The sequence below is a fragment of the Mustela nigripes genome, chromosome 1 (genome assembly GCF_022355385.1).
Source record: "Mustela nigripes isolate SB6536 chromosome 1, MUSNIG.SB6536, whole genome shotgun sequence".
In the NCBI taxonomy this organism is placed as follows: domain Eukaryota; kingdom Metazoa; phylum Chordata; class Mammalia; order Carnivora; family Mustelidae; genus Mustela; species Mustela nigripes.
The window spans coordinates 174,104,137-174,121,265 of record NC_081557.1 but is presented as its reverse complement, the minus strand read 5'-3'; the positions used below and the strand labels follow the sequence as shown (position 1 = coordinate 174,121,265).

At 35.1% G+C, this 17,129-nt stretch overlaps 1 protein-coding gene across 1 annotated transcript in view; it reads left to right on the top strand.

The window, feature by feature from the left end:
- The window catches only part of ZGRF1 (zinc finger GRF-type containing 1), an 80,780-nt gene extending 63,897 nt beyond the window's left edge, over positions 1–16,883 (top strand). Inside the window, 6 exon segments of the mRNA XM_059377410.1 lie at positions 2,196–2,323; positions 5,462–5,585; positions 14,992–15,168; positions 15,307–15,441; positions 16,133–16,394; positions 16,568–16,883. Coding sequence (XP_059233393.1) covers positions 2,196–2,323; positions 5,462–5,585; positions 14,992–15,168; positions 15,307–15,441; positions 16,133–16,394; positions 16,568–16,725 — 984 coding nt within the window. The 3' untranslated portion in view covers positions 16,726–16,883.
- Positions 16,884–17,129: the final 246 nt, after the last annotated feature.

Genomic DNA, 17,129 nt, shown 5'->3' with positions numbered 1-17,129 from the left:
TCGATCCCAGGACCCGGGGTTCCTGACCTGAACCAAAGGCAGAGGCTTTAATGCACTGAGCCACCCAGGTGTCCCTGTTAGACAAAACTTTTAAAAAAAATGTTTCCTTTAAAAGAGTTTTCACGGGGGCACCTGGGTGGCTCAGTCAGTTGTACATCTGACTCTTGGTTTCAGCTCAGGTCATGATCTCATGGGTCATGAGATCGAGCCCTGTATCAAGCTCCAAACTCTGCAGGGAGTCTGCTTAAAGACTCTCTCCCTCTGCCCCTCCCCTCACACGCATGTGCATGCAGACATGTATGCACTCTCTCTTTAAAATACATAACTCTTGGGGCACCTGGGTGGCTCAGTGGGTTCAAGCCTCTGCCTTTGGTTCAGGTCAGGAACCCCGGGTCCTGGGATCGAGCCCCGCATTGGGCTCTCTGCTCAGCAGGGAGCCTGCTCCCCCCCCATCTGCCTACCTTTGTGCCTACTTGTGATTTCTGCCTGTCAAATAAATAAATAAAATCTTAAAAAAAAGAAATTTTGTCTAGCAAATTTCCAACCTCCAATTAGGCATTCAGAGCTAGTATATTTCTAAAGTGACGTGTCTTTACAATAAAATTAAATTTTAAAAATGCTTCATAGTTTAATTGCTATTTTCTAGATCAGTAATAAGATTTCTTCTGTGATTAGAATCTTAGCAATATAACAAATTAAAGATACAAATCATATAATATTTTAAAGAAACCTTAGTTCTTTAGGTTTTTGTACTAGATATTTCTTTAAAAAAAAATGCTTCCTGGTTCACAACTTTCAGGTTCTTAGTCTAAGGTTGTCTTTATCAGGTATAGTTTCCAGAAATTAAATAATGAATGATATTTGAAAGTGATAACATGAGCAGTGTATACTGCTACAGTGGTGTCTTCTGCTGGATCATATTAAAAGAGCTGACTATTTAAAAAGTATGGAGTTTCTAACATAAATGTGGCTTCATGATTTTGTTCTTGTTTTTAACAAAACGAAAATAACTGACAGGGCTATTATATGTGATAAATGTTATTATTAATGTATATAATATTTCTTGTTTTATGGGATCTATGGAGGTAGTATTTAATTTGTAAAGCATATTTTTGTCAGTCACGTTTGTTGACAAAAAATATGGTCCATTTTTGTGGACTGCCCTTGCTACTAAGAAGTGGAATTATAGAGGCGCCTGGGTGGCTCAGTCCTTAAGTGTCTGCCTTCCGCTCAGGTCATGATCCCAGGATCCTGGGATCGATCCCTGTGTCGTCCGGCTCCCTGCTCAGTGGGAAGCCTGCTTCTCCCTTTTCCCACTCCCCCTGCTTGTGTTCCCTCTCTCACTATCTCTCTTCCTGTCAAATAAATAAATAAAATCTTAAAAAAAAAAAAAAAGGAAATGGAATTATTCTCCAGATTGTTAAGAGGGAAAAAAATTATATATGCATGTGTGTATGTGTGTATGAGTGAGAGAGTGTGTGTGTGTGTGTGTGTGTGTGTGTGTGTGTAGCTATTAGACTACAGGGGCAATTGATCACATCTAATCAGAAAATTCAGTGATTTTCCTTTTGTTTATATTTAGTTTCAGAGATTAAATGTTAGCTTTTTTTAATGAGGCTTTTTGCTTGAGAATAATGGTATTCTGCTATAATATTTGAGAATTATAAGATTCAAATATGCTTATAGACCACAAGTACACTTTAGTTTACTGTTGTTTAGAAATAGTTAGACATTTTTACTTTCTAAAATAAGTCAAAATCCTAACATGCTTGAAGGTAAAGCAAAGTACAGTTCATTAGCGTGTTCAGTGCTCTTTGCGGAGAACTTTGGCCTGTGTTGATAATAGTAATGGATGATGTGTTTATCCAGCTTCATCTAGAAGGATGACATTTGTATGTCATCCTTAATATTTTTAAAATCCTTGATAATATAATACCTTCCTAGTAAATATCAAAGTGTGCCTTTTATTTGATCTTGTTAAGGGACTTGTGGCTTAAGTAGCCTTTGTTCTGTGATTTCCATTTCCTATGTGGAAATAATAAAAATGTGGAGGTAAAGTGACTTGTGATTCTTGATTGCCAGTAATTAAATTAGGACAGCTCATTTCTGATTTTAACTTTACAAGTTCTTTGGTAAATTCATTATCTTATTTTCTCGAAAAGTTGTTAATTAATAATATTCTTGTTGTAATAAAGGTACGAGTAGTTGGAATTACCTGTGCAGCCTGCCCATTCCCATGCATGAATGATCTTAAATTTCCTGTAGTTGTGCTGGATGAGTGTAGTCAAATAACTGAACCGGCCTCTCTCCTTCCTATTGCAAGGTAACCTAAACATTTCTGAAAAACACAGATTTCACAATTATTTCAAATAATTTCTCACTTCAAACTCTTACTAAACTTGTGTGAAAATTCTTAGTAATTTAGGTACTAAACTCATTTAAAAGAATGCAGAAGATAATTTGGGGGGATTTGGTTAATGTGTCAAGATTTTGTTAGATCACAGTTGAGACATTTGGATCATGTAATTCTTTTTTTGAAGTTTTAACTTTAACTCCAGTTAGTTAACATACAGTGTAATATTAGTTTCAGGTGTAAAATATAGTGATTCAGCACTTCCATGTAACACCCTGTGCTCATCGCAAGTGCCTCCTTAATCCCCATCACCTGTTTAGCCCTCTCCCCGCAGCCCACCCGCAACCGGCCTCCCCTCTGGTAACCACTGGTTTGTGCTCTATAATGAAAAGTCTGTTTCTTGATTTGTCTCTTTCTTATTTTTTCCCTTTGTTTGTTTTATTTCTTCAATTCCACATATGAATGAAATCATATGGTATTCCTCTTTCTCTGATTGACTTACTTTTCTTAGCATTGTACCCTCTAGTCCATCTATATTGTTGCAAATGGCAAGATTGCATTCTTTTTTTTATGGCTGAATGATATTTTATTGTATATGTAGATACCACTTATTTATCCATTCATCAGTTGATGGACATTTGGGCAGCTTCCATATCTTGGCTATTATAAATAATGCTGCTATAAACATAAGGGTGTATTATCCCTTTGAATTAGTGTTTTTGTATTCTTTGAGCAAATACCCAGTAGTGCAATTGCTAGATCATAGGGTAGTTCTGCTTTTAATTTTTTGAGGAACCTCCACAGTTTTCCATTGGCTGTACTAGTTTGCATTCCCACCCACAGTGCAAGAAGGTTCTTCTTTCTCCACATTCTCACCAGTCCCACTGTTTCTTACGTTGATTTTAACCATTCTAACAGGTATGAGGTGGTATCTCATTATAGTTTTGATTTGTATCTCCCTGGTGATCACATAATTTTTTTTTGAAGATTTATTTATTTGAGGGGTGGGGTGCCTGGGTGGCTCAGTCGTTAAGCATATGCCTTGGGCTCAGGTCCTGGGATGGAGCCCTGCATGGTACTCCCTGCTCAGTGGGAAGCCTGCTTCTCCCTCTCCCACTCACCCTGCTTGTGTTCCTGCTCTCATTGCGTCTCTCTCTGTCAAACAAACAAATAAATAAAATCAATCTTAAAAAAAAGAGAAAGAGAGAACATAGTGGGGCTAGGGGAAAGAGAGGAAGAGAGCAGATTCTCCATTAAGCACAGAGCCTGACACAGGGCTTGATCTCAGGACCCCAGGATGAGGCCTGAGCCGAAATCAAGAGTGAGACACTTTTCCAACTGAGTTACCCAGGTACCCCCAGATTACATAATTTTCAAAGCCTTGATAGCTCTCGTGCTAGGATTCTACTAGGACTTTACAGATTTCCCAGCTAGATTAAAGGTTCCATTTTAGTCCTACTTTGAGAACCTAAGCTATTGAAGAATTGTTCTTCAGTAACTTACTTTGTTAAAATTCCAGTGTTTAGGTTCTGAAAATTATATTATGAAAGGATATAAAGTATATAAAGAAAAATAAGTTAAAAATTCGTGTACTAAAATTTAGAAGACTATGACATCTTCTAAGCTGTATCAGCTAATTGAAACATTATGCTTTTAAAACATTTCTAATTGAGGGATCCTAAAGGTGATAGAGAAAGTGCTAAACTTGGACCCAGTAGACCTGAGTTCTAGTCCTTGCTCTATCCCTGGTTAATGAGGGAGCAGGGTACCAATTAGTATGTTTTCCCTGGGACTTGGAGGTCCTTAATTGTAGGAATTTTAGTTTAAACTGGGACAGTCCTGGGCAAACCAGGGTGAGTTGGTCACCCTACTCAGGAGCGAGAAATGGAGGAACAGTAAGGCATTGCATGGAGGATAGAGGAGTAATACTTTGGAGCACCTACTGTACATTAAACACATTATATACTTCACTAAGTCCTTAAAACAGTTTTGCAAGGTATTAATACATCCAGTTACCAGTCAGAATACTGAAGCTTGGAGAAGTTGAATAACTTATGTCCATAGAATATAATAGAGCTGAGATTTGGATATAGACTCTTCTATGAAAACCAGACATTTTCCCATGATATCCTACCTCTATTTAGAAAGACATTTAGCCCCAGGAGCCCAATTTACTTCATCTCTAAAACAAGAGTTTAAGCCAAATGACTTTTAAGAAAGCCTCTGAGTTTACAGAATTTAAAAGTCATTGTTTCTCAAAATGTGTTCTGCAAAATGGTAATTCTAAGCAGAGGCAGGCAGACATTTAACGAGTTTTTTTCTTTTAAGATTTATTTATTTATTTATTTGTCAGACAGAGGTCACAAGTAGGCAGAGGCAGGCAGAGAGAGAGAGAGGAGGAAGCAGGCTTCCCGCTGAGTAGAGAGCCCGATGTGGGGCTCCATCCCAGAACCCTGGGATCATGACCTGAGCCGAAGGCAGAGGCTTAAACCCATTGAGCCACCCAGGTGCCCCATTTATAAAGGGAGTTTTATGTGGAAAAAGTTGTAAAGGATTTTTAACTCAGTAACTTCAAATCCTTTTAATACATTTATTAGCATTATCAAGCCTTGTTGGTTACCAGAACTTCTTTTTTTTTTTTTAAGATTTTTTTATTTTTGAGTAATCTCTATACCCAGTATGGGGCTCGAACTCAAAACCCCGAGATCAAGAGTCACATATTCTACTGACTGAGCAAGCTAGGTACCCCAGTTCTTAGAACTCTTTGTGATATTCCAGTTCTTTGAAATACATGTTAGGAAATTGTGCAATAAGGGGCATGTAGGCGGCACAGTTGGTTAAGCCTCTGACTCTTGGTTTGGGCCTAAAGTCATTATCTCAGGGTCATGAGTTGGAGCCCCATTGAGCCTCACTGGGCTCTGGGCTCAGTGAGGAGTCTGCTTAAGTTTCTCCCACTCTCCTCCTCCGCCTCTGCTCCCCCACCCCTGCCCTTTCTCTCTCTCTCCCTCAGATGAATTAATCTTAAAAAAAAAAAAATAGTGCAATAAGTGATATCAGTGCATCCTTTTTTGTTGTTGCTTAGATTAACTTTTGGAATTCTGTTTTTAGGTTTGAGTGTGAAAAGCTGATTCTTGTTGGAGATCCCAAACAGCTTCCTCCTACTATTCAGGGTTCTGATGCAGCTCATGAAAAAGGATTGGAACAAACTCTTTTTGATCGGCTTTGCTTAATGGTACTACTGCTGAATTCATACAAAATTATAATTTATTGATTTATATACTGTGTAGATTGATAGATAATGAAAATATTAGAACTACCCCCATGCCTTAAAATAATTTTAACTGTAATTGTTTAGAAAGTACCCCTCTTAAAGATAAGTAGAACCCTGTAATTTGAATGGCCTTTTATAAAATTAATCTTTTCCCCATGTACTTTAGTAGTGGGTAGTAAATGCATTGCTCTTGCTCTAAAATTTAAAAAACTCTATAATGTCTCTATTGTCCCTGTCCCCTATTGTAGAGCTGTTGCAGAGTGCTGCTTCACATTTAGAAGAATTTTAAAAATTAATTATTAATATATTTTTAAATTGAGGTAACATTCACATAACATAAAATTAACCATTTTAAACTAAATGAGTCAGTGATATTTAGTACATTCACAATACTGTGTAATGACCTCTCTCTAGTTTCAACATATTTTTATCACCCCAAGATAAAATCCCATACTCCTTGAACAGTTACTGTCCATTTCCTCCTTCTTCCAGCCCTGGCAACCACCAGTCCATTTTTAGTCTACATAGATTTATCTCTTCAGGGGATTTTATATCATACAGTCTTACAACTTTCGTATCATACAATTTGGAATTTATACAATATGTGACCTTTTGTGCCTGGCTTCTGTCACTTAGCAGTGTTGTTGAGGTTCATCCACACTGTAGCATATGTCCGTACTATATTACATTTTTTAAAAGTATATTCATAACGTAGTACAGCCATTGCCCTGCTCATTTCTAGAACTTTTTCATTATCCCAACAGAAACTTTGTACCCATTATTTAATATGCTTCTTTCCTGAGCTGATAACCTCTATTCTACTTTCTTTCTCTATGAATTTGCCTACTCTGGGTGTTTTATATAAGTAGAATCATACAATATTTATCCATTTGTGTTTGGCTTATGTACTTAGCATAATACTTTCAAGGTTCATCCATGTAGTGGTATGTGTCAGAATTTCATTCTTTGTAAAGGCCAAATAACATTCCATTGTGTGTAATACCATATCTTATTTATTCACTCATCTATGGATGGATATGTGGGTTGTTTCTATCTTTCAGCTACTGTGAATAATGGTGTTATAAACATTGGTATATAAATACCTATTCAAGTCTTTGCTTTCAGTTCTTTTGATTATGTACCCAGAAGTGTTACTACTGGGCCATACAATAATTTTATGGTTTTTTAAAATCCATTTTCTTTTTTATTTTTAAGTTTATATTCAAATCCAGTTAGTTAAAATGCACATGTACTGTATAGTAATTCCCCACTTCCATACAACACCAAGTACTTCTCACAAGTGCCCTCCTTACTCCCCACCACCTATTTAGCACATCCCACTATCCACCTCCCCTCTAATAGCCATCAGTTTGTTCTCTGTAGTTAAGTCTATTTCTTGGTTTGCCTCTCTTTCTTTCCCCTTTGCTTGTTTTGTTACTTAAATTCCAGAGATGAGTGAAATCAAATGGTATTTGTCTTTCTCTGACTTATTTTGCTTAGCATTATACTCTCTAGCTCCATCCCTGTCATTGTAAATGGGAAGATTCCATTCTTTTTTGTGTGTGTGTGACTGAGTAATAATATTCCATTGTGTGTGTGTGTGTGTATCTATATACCTATATATATCTATATATATCTATATCACATTTTCTTTTTCCATTCATCAGTCAGTCGACACTTGTGCTATTTCCATAGTTTGGTTATTGTAGATAATGCTGCTGTAAACATCAGGGTGCATGTATGCCTTTGAATTCGTGTTTTTATATTTTTATATTTTGCATTTGTATTTTATTTGTATTATATTTGTATTTTGTATTTGTATTTTATTGTATTACATTTGTATTTTGTATTGTATTGAAGTGCAAATACCCTGGATTACATAGTAGTTCTATTTTTAACTTTTTGAGGAATGTCCATACAGTTTTTCAGGGTGGCTGCATTGGTTTGCATTCCCAGTGTAAGAAGTTTCTCCATTCTTCACATCCTCGATAATTTTGTGTTTAACTTTTTGAGGAACTGCCAGACTGTTTTCCATATCAGCTATACCATTTACATTCCCTACAGGAATTTCTCAACAAATGTTCCAGTTTCTCCACATCTTCACCAATATTTGTTTTTTTTTTGTTTTATATTTTTGGGGCTTTTTAAATAATAGCTCTCCTAATAGATGTGAAGAAGCTCTCTCATTGTGGTTTCCCTAATGAATAAGGACATTAAGCATTTTTGCATGTGCTTATCTTTGGAAAAATGTTTATTGAAATATTTTGCCCAATTTTTAATTGGGATGTTTGGTTTTTTTTGATGTTGAGTTGTGTATGTTCTTTGTATTTTCTGGATATTAAACCCTTATTTGCAAATGCTTTCTTCCATTCTTAGGTAGTCTTTGTTTTCTTGACAATATTTTTTATTTTTTATTTTTTATTTTTTTTTTGGAGAGAGAGAACCTGTATGAGCAAGTCAGTTGAGGGGTAGGCAGAGGGACAGAGAATCTTAAGTAGGCTCCAGGCCACTGTGGAGTTTGACATGGGGTGCAATCTCATGACCCTGAGATCATATCCTGACCCAAAATCAAGAGGTGGGTGCTTAACCAACTGAGCCATCCAAGTGCCCCTTGACAGTATCCTTAGATGCACAAAAGTTTGTAATTTTGATGAAGTCCAATTTGTCTATTTTTTCCTTATGTCACTTATGATTTTGGTGTCATAGCCATGAAATTGTTGTCCAGTCCAGTGTCATACTGACTTCCCCCAGTGTTTTCTTCTAAGAATGTTACAGTTTTGGCTCTTACATGTAATTCTTTGATCCCTTTTGAGTTAATTTTTGTAGATGGTATATAAGGTACAGATCAGCTTTTTTCTTTTCCTTGCAGATATCCTGTTTTCCCAGCACCATTTGTTGAAAAAACAGTCCTTTCCCCATTGAATGGTTTTGGCACCCTTGTTAAAAATCAGTTGACTTTGTGTGGGTTTATTTCTAAATCCTCCATTCTATTTGATTGGTGCATATGATTTAATTACTTTTTATGGCTGAATAATGTTTCATTGTATGTATATACCATAATTTTTGTACCTACTCATTATTACTATTGTTTTGATGCAATAATCTAAATCGAGCTATTTTAAAAGCAGAAGATTAAAATATTACCCAAAAGAGTTATAGAAAATCTGTTGTCAAAAGAAAAATGTTATCATTGTTGCTAGTTTATTGTTAATTAATTTTCATTGTTGCTAGCTTATTCTTTTTCAAAGATTTTATTTATTTATTTGAGAGAGTGAGAGAGAGAGTGTGTGCACAAGCTGGGGGAGGGTCAGGGGAAGAGGGAGAAGCAGACCCCCTGATGTGGGACACTATCCCAGAACCCCAGGATTATGACCTGAGCTGGAGGCAGACACTTCAACAACTGAGCCTCCCAGGCACTCCTATTCTTGCTAGTTTAAATTGCATTTAGGGGGTTATTTTGCTGTTTGAACTTCCAATAATCTGTACTTTCTTAGCAGAGGAGAAAAACTGAAATGAAACTAGAAATAATTAAATCTCAAATAAATATTTCTTTACCCATAAGAGAGAGTTTTTCTAAAAGATCCTCTAACAGATTTTATACGGATGGATTAATTTCTTTGCTCTAGACAATAGAGATACTAGTGCTCTCATGCTTTACCCCCCTTTTTTTATCCCTTCCCATGTTCCTATCTTTGTTAGTTATTACATCATTATTCTTTTTGTTTTACAATCATAATTTGTACAGTTATTTAGAATCAGTTTTATATTTAAAAAATTCAGTACCTTTTCATTCATCTGGGTGCCTTGGACTGCATCATCATTTTTTTTTCCATAATGGCTCATAGATGCCTACTTTCCTGAGTTCTTTTTGTTTCAAATGTCTATTTCCTTTAAATGTAAATGGCACCTTGGCTTATTGAATTGTTGCTATTACTGTGAATTTTGGGGCCAAACTGATTATTTTCCCCTTGTAATGATTTATATTTTCTACTTGGATGCAAGAACTATTTTTATAACCTTAAAGTTGATAAACTTACTACAGTATATCTTAGTGTGGAGCTTTCTGTAACTAATCACTCTGTAATATAAGGTATCTCAAAGTGGAAATTCTTTTCGTTCTTTGTTTCAGGAAAGGTTTTTGTTCCACCTGTTGAATTCTCTGTCAGTAGCTTGTCTGTGCAGCCTGCTATAACAAAATACCATATACTGGGTCTTAACCAACAGATTTATTTCTCACAATTCTGGAGTTTGGGAAGGCCAAGGTCAAGGTACCTTCATTTGGTTCCTGATAAGAGCTCTGTTCTTGGCTGTATCCTCACATGGTGGAAAGAAAGAAAACTCTGGCCTCTTCCTCTTATAAGGAGACTAATCTTATCATGAGGACCTCATCCTTATGCTTATCTAAACCTAATTACCTTCCAAAGGCCCCACCTCCAAATTCCATAACTTTGGGGTTCAACGCTGCAACATAGGAATTGGGGTGGGGAACACATTCAGTCTAAAACAGAGGTTCCCCAGTTATTCTGATATTGGGTATCTTTATCTGTCTTCCATTTATGTTACCTTAATTTCTTTTTTTTTTCCTTCAGATTTTATTTATTTATTTGACAGAGAGAGACCCAGCAAGAGAGGGAACCCGTTCTTTAATGTTACCATTTAGAAATTAGTTTTTTTCTTTATGATTGAAATTTCCCTTTTAATCTTATCTTTTCATCATCTCACCTTTGAGATTTTGTTTCACTCAATTATATTCTGATTATATTCTAAAGCTTTTATACTTGAGGAAAATTTTCTTCTGTTGGTTGTATTTTGTCTAGGCTGGGCTCTATGCATATTGTTTGCATTGTCTTCCTTTATTTTGTTAATTTTCGGGGAGAAGCCATCATATGTTTGCATAGTTGCCATTCCTACTTGATTTCTTGATGTTCATCTTTAAGTAGCTCTCTCAGATTTGTATTCTCTACTTTTGTAGTATCCTGAAAATATGGTGGTAGGGAAGTGGAATAGGAGTGAGACTGGAATAGAAATAAATAAGAATGTGTAATGTCTTTTTTAGCTTACATGTGCTCTCTCAATTCTAAGGTTTTGTTAAATATCCTGTCCCAGTATTCGCTCCACATGGTTGGAGGTATTGTCCTTTCCCAGAGGAGGACTATTCTTGGATTTCACGTGTCCTCTCAGTTTGATGTTTAGTCCTCAGAGCCTTCACTTCCGCTAAAAACTGCCCATTTCACTTTCTCTGTTTCATTATTATTCTTAGAAGCCATTTCTATTTTATAGCTTCTAGAGGAGTTAGGAATCTCACTACACAGATGGTTCCTGACTTACAATGTTTTGACCTACCAATTTCAACTTTATGATGGTGTGAAAGTGATAAATTTAGTAGAGACTATACTTTGAATCTTGAATTTTGATCTTTACCCAGGCTAGCATATGTGTCAAGATCCTTTCTCATGTTGCTGGGCCTCAGCTCCCAATCAGGATCATAAAAATAAACAACTGATACATGTAAGAACCATTCTGCACCCATACAACCATTCTGTTTTCACTTTCAGTACAGTATTAAATTACAAGAAATATCCGACACTTCTTTATAAATCAGACTTTGAGATAGGTGATTTAGCCCAACTGTATGCTAATGTAAGTATTCTAAGCATGTTTAAGGTAGGCTAGGCTAAGCTATGATGTTCCACAGGGTAGATGTATTAAACGCATCTTGACTTATGATATTTTCAACTTATGATGGGTTTATCAGGATGTTACTGCATCATAAGTCAAGGAAGATCTGTATTGCATTTCTCCCTTCCACTGAAATTTTGTTTCTTTCTTGGTGACAGGAACCTTTTAACGTTTATGACATTGGGATGGCTATAAACGTTTGTTGCCTGGCTACTGTATTTTTTCTTTGCTGTTGTTTTTAGTTATTTTGTTATTTTAGTGTTTTTGTTGTCCCTTTATATATCAGAGAATGGATTCTGCAAGGCAGTTTTATTCTACTTTCTTCAGAAGTTTCCCCATACACTGAGTTTCAAGTTGATTTAAGTTTTGAGTTGAGTTGTACTTAATTTGTGAATACTCAAGCTTTCAATGGTCTTGAGCTTTTAATTGTAACTGAATTGAATTGCATAACTTTCTACCGCTTCCATAATGTCAGTGTCCAGATTCTTTTGAATCAGACCTTTCCAGTGGCTTCTTAATAATCTTAATTAAAAATTATTTAGATTCTTTTTTTTTTTTAAGATTTTATTTATTTATTTGACAGAGATCACAAGTAGGCTGAGAAGCGGGCAGAGAGAGAGAGAGAGGAGGAAGCAGGCTCCCTGCTGAGCAGAAAGCCTGATGCGGGGCTCAATCCCAGGACCCTGGGATCATGACCTGAGCTGAAGGCAAAGGCTTTAACCCACTGAGCCACCCAGGCACCTCCAGAAATTATTTAGATTCTTAAACCATTTTTGAATAGGTAACATTATCACATGATTTGGGATTTGAATTTAAGAGGAACCAGAAAGTACAGTGAAGACTTCTACTCCTGTCCCCCAGCCACTCAGTTTCTCTCCCACAAAGCAACTGTCACCTTTGCTTGTACCCTTCTAGTCATAATTTATGTCAGTATAAGCAAATACATAAAGTATTTTCCCTCTGTTTTAACAAATGCTAGCATAGTATGCATGCTGTTATGCTCTTTGCTCTTTCGCTTATTTGTTGTCGATGACTTTTAAAATATGAAGTAGATTTTTAGAGGGGATTTTAAAAGGGTAAATAAAGGACTTAAAAGTGATTTATTTACAGAATAAAATGGAATAGAATTTACAAAATGGAACATATAAAACAGTTAAGGTGAATTAACTTGATCCATATAGATAGTGCTCATAAACGTAGTGGATATTGAGAGAAACAAGGTGCAAAGTGTACATAGTGTAGAACACAATTTATGTGAATTTCAAAAGCATAACAAATAATATGTATTAATCATAGGTATATGCCTATGTAGTAAACATATAGAACTTCCATGGGAATGCCATAAGATATTGATTCAGAAAAAAGATAGATACCACATATTAATGTATACATAATGTTAGTTTGAAGCTATTTCTGGAGAAGCTGGTAGAGGAAATGAGGTGGGAGCTTTAGCTATATATGTCACATTTTATGTCTTAACAAAAGAGAGATCTGAGGCAACAAGGACTAAATACTAATGTCACATCTGTGTAGTACATACATGAGTATTATATTGCTTTGCTTTTCTGTGTATTTGAACTACCTCAGAATTAATTAAAAGAAATAAAAATAATATCTACTAATCATGATAAAAAGTATAGAAACTACAGAAAACTAAAGGGTTAAAAACAACAACAACAACAAAACGGTAATAACCTTACTGCCCCCAAGAGAAAATCCTTTGTAATATTTTAGTAGTGTTCCTTCCAGCCTTTATCTTCGGGGTATATGCTTATATCAGATAAATGTATATATATAAACTCTAAAAATACATATATTTGATATGTGCAAACACACATTGGAATATCATGCAGCCATAAAAAAGGAAATCCTGCCATTTATAACAACATGGATGTACCTTGAGAACATTATGGTAAGTGAAATAAATCTGAGAGAGACCAGTAATATATATCATTTATTTGTAGAATCTAAAAAAGCTGGGGCACCTGGGTGGCTCAGTGGGTTAAAGCCTCTGCCTTCAGCTCAGGTCATGATCCCAGGGTCCTGGGATCGAGTCCCGCATCTGGCTCTCTGCTCTGCGGAGAGCCTGCTTCCTCCTCTCTCTCTGCCTGCCTCTCTGCCTACTTGTGATCTCTGTCAGATAAATAAATAAAAATCTTTAAAAAAACATAAAAATAAAAAAGCTGACCTTGTACAGAGTAGAATGATGGTTACCAGGAACTGGAAGGTAGAGAGGTAGGAAACAGGTCATGTTGGTCAAAGGGTACAAATTTCTAGTTATAGGGTATGAATAAGTTCCAGGGATCTAATTAACAGCATGTTGATTATAGTTAATAATACTATATTACATACTTGAAAGTTGCCAAGAGAATATATGTTAAATATTCTCACCATAAAAAAAGAAATGGTATCTATGTGCTGTGATGGAGCTGTTAGCTAACACTGTGGTGGTAATCAGTTTGTAATATATGTGTATCAAGTCAGCTCCTGGTACACCTTCAACGTACCCAATGTTATATGTCAATTATATCACAATAAAGCTGGAAAAAAATATTTTCTAACATAGTTGAGACCATACTATATAGTTTCTATCCTAACTTTTTTAAACTTTGCATTATAATAAATCATTTCCCTGTGTTTCTAACTAGCTTTGTAATCATCACTGTTGTCATAAATATGTTTAATCACCAAATAGGTAATGTGGATATACCATAATTTAGTCATTTCTCTAACATTGTTTCTAGTTCTAAAGCATGGTCCTTTGAGCATTTTTTTTTTAAAGTGGGCTTCATGACCACCCTCAGGCTTGAAATCACAACCCCAAGATTAAGAGTAGCATGCTACACCCACGTGCCCACTGATTCGGACTCATCCACAAATTTAGGCCCTAAATAGTACTGAGGATTGGATTTTTACTTACTATTTTTCTCCCATAAAACATACCTTCTTGGGTGCCTGTATGGCTCAGTCAGTTAAGGATTTGCCTTCCATTCAGGTCATGATCCCAGGGTCCTGAGATCAAGCCCCACATCAGGTTCCCAACTCTGCTTCTCCCTCTGCCTCTGCCTCCCTCTCTCTCTGTCTCTCATGAATAAATAAAATCTTAAAAAAAAAAAAAAAACTTGTCTATGTGACCATTAATCCTACCTTTTACTATGTGTTTTTATTACTGGAGTACCTTGTATTATTTAAAATGTTCAAACAGTATTACAGAACATTTTGCTCCAGAGACCCCTAAAGTACATGAAATGTGTATTTTATGATACATTAACAAAATTGAAAACTTATTTGAAGATTCAAAATGAAAGATGGCTTGTACCCAAGGAGGAAAATTCATAAATGAGTTATCAACAACACTTCCTAATTTTTTTTGAAGATTCTCTTTTAATTTAGTGTCCACCCTACTCTGCATAGATTATAAAAGCATAATGTTAGGTGCCATACTATTAGGTAATGATTTGAAGATTTGACATGTTTTATATTTTATAATTTTGTGGTATAATAATAGTTTGCCGTGAAAATATCTTTAGTAATTAAGAAAACTGTATTTGTAGTCTGTTTCATCATGGTTGTAATTCACTTGCTAAGAGCACAATATGGTGATACTTTTCAATTTTAAAATATTATTTTTTTCCTTAAGGAAAAAAAATGCTTCAATTTTCTATTTTTCTGCATTTAAATTTCTTAGGGGCATAAGCCAGTTCTGTTGAGAACCCAATACCGTTGTCACCCTGTGATCAGTGCTATCTCTAATGATCTGTTTTATGAAGGAAACCTCATGAATGGCATTTCAGAAACAGAGAGGAGCCCTTTATTGGAATGGCTTCCAACCCTGTGTTTCTATAACGTTAAAGGACTGGAACAGGTAAATGACATTAATGTTAATGAGAGTCAACATGGTTTAGTTTCCTGCTTTAATTTTATTGTTGTTGTTTATATGGTTTTCTTAGTCTTTCCATAGGCTTTCTGGGAAATATAATTTAGGATCTGTTTCTTATTCCAGATTGAAAGAGATAACAGCTTTCATAATGTGGCAGAAGCTGCTTTTACACTCAAACTGATTCAATCACTGATTGCAAGTGGAATAGTGGGCTCTATGATTGGGGTGATAACATTATACAAATCCCAGATGTACAAGGTTTGTATTACATATTATGATACTTAAATATTATAATTTTATGTTATAATATTTGGTATTACATTTGTAGTGGTTTGTTTTGGTTAAAAACAATTTTGGGACTGTAGTTAACATATTAAAAAAATTCTGATTTTTATCTGGTCTGGCTTTTTTTCTGTATAATTAAATGTAAATCTAACAAGGCTTAATTAAATTCAGTTTACAGCTGTTGGGGCAAAAATGCAAATAAACAAATTAGAGGGAAGAAAATACAGTGTATGCTTTGTGTTTTGGGACAGATGGGATTCAATCTTTGTTTTCCAAAATGTTCTTTCATTATCATTTCATTTTATTAATCAAAGATAGATACCAGATATTAATGTACGCATAAGCTAATTACTTCTAACTAGTTTTTGCTTTTTTAAAAAAATATTTTTCATCTGTTTCATTATTTATCAACTCTGAATTAGCATATCCAGATGAATTCCCCAGCAACAGATAAATCAACACTTTTGATTTTGTTGCCTAACTTATATTGTCCTCTCGTTATTTATGTATCATTTTAGAAACTACTAAATCTTTGTGAGTCATAAAAAAGAAAATGAAAATTATCCACTACCAGTTAAATAAAAAGGGCTGCTGTCAATAGGTTCAGGTCTTAAGTTCTTCATAGTCCCTGCCCTGAATGATCTCTTTCTTCTTTCCTCCATAGCTTTGTCATTTACTCAGTGCTACAGACTTTGACCATCCTGATATTAAAGCTGTGCAGGTATCCACAGTAGATGCTTTTCAGGGAGCTGAAAAGGAGATCATTATTCTGTCCTGTGTAAGGACAAGACAAGTAGGATTTATTGATTCAGAAAAAAGAATGAATGTTGCATTGACCAGAGGAAGGAGGCATTTATTGATCGTGGGAAATTTAGCCTGTTTACGGAAAAATCGACTCTGGGGACGTGTTATCCAACACTGTGAAGGTAAAATAAAAATATGTTTAATTCAAGCATTTTGAATTGAAATTGACTTTTGAGTTAGCGCTTAGAGTGGTTCAGATAGGAAAGCTCTGGATTTGCCACTGTAGGAGATAAATAAAGGAATAGGGTACCACTATGAAATACTGTTGTCTCATGTTTTGTATCATCTTTTTAAGGAAGGGAAGATGGATTACAACATGCAAGCCAGTATGAATCACAGCTGAACCATCTTCTTAAAGATTATTTTGAAAAGCAAGCAGAAGAAAAACAGAAGAAAAAGAATGAAAAAGATAAATCTAAAGATAAATCTCATTCACAAAAAGACATGGTATAGATAATTTGTATTTATATGAATTCCAAATTCATTTTACACTATATAGTTTTTATATTTTTTAATTATCCTAAAACCTTGTTATCAAAAACTATTTAAAGTATTTAAATAACATTAAATAACCACATGTAAAAAAATACATATATTTAGATAGGCAGATGTTGAAGGTAATATAAAATCTTACTAATAAAAAGACATTTCTTTCTAAAATTATGGCTTCTGTCTGCTAAAGGAATAGATTTTATAGAGGACATAGAAAAGGCTTCCTGGGGAATACCAGTATTACTTCAAAAATAAGTAAATATCTCAACACCTGATATTAGCCAAAAGGCCGAGAAGCGATTAAAAAAATAAATATCTCAAAAACTCATCTATTAGAACATGGCTACACACTTATATCAAAACAC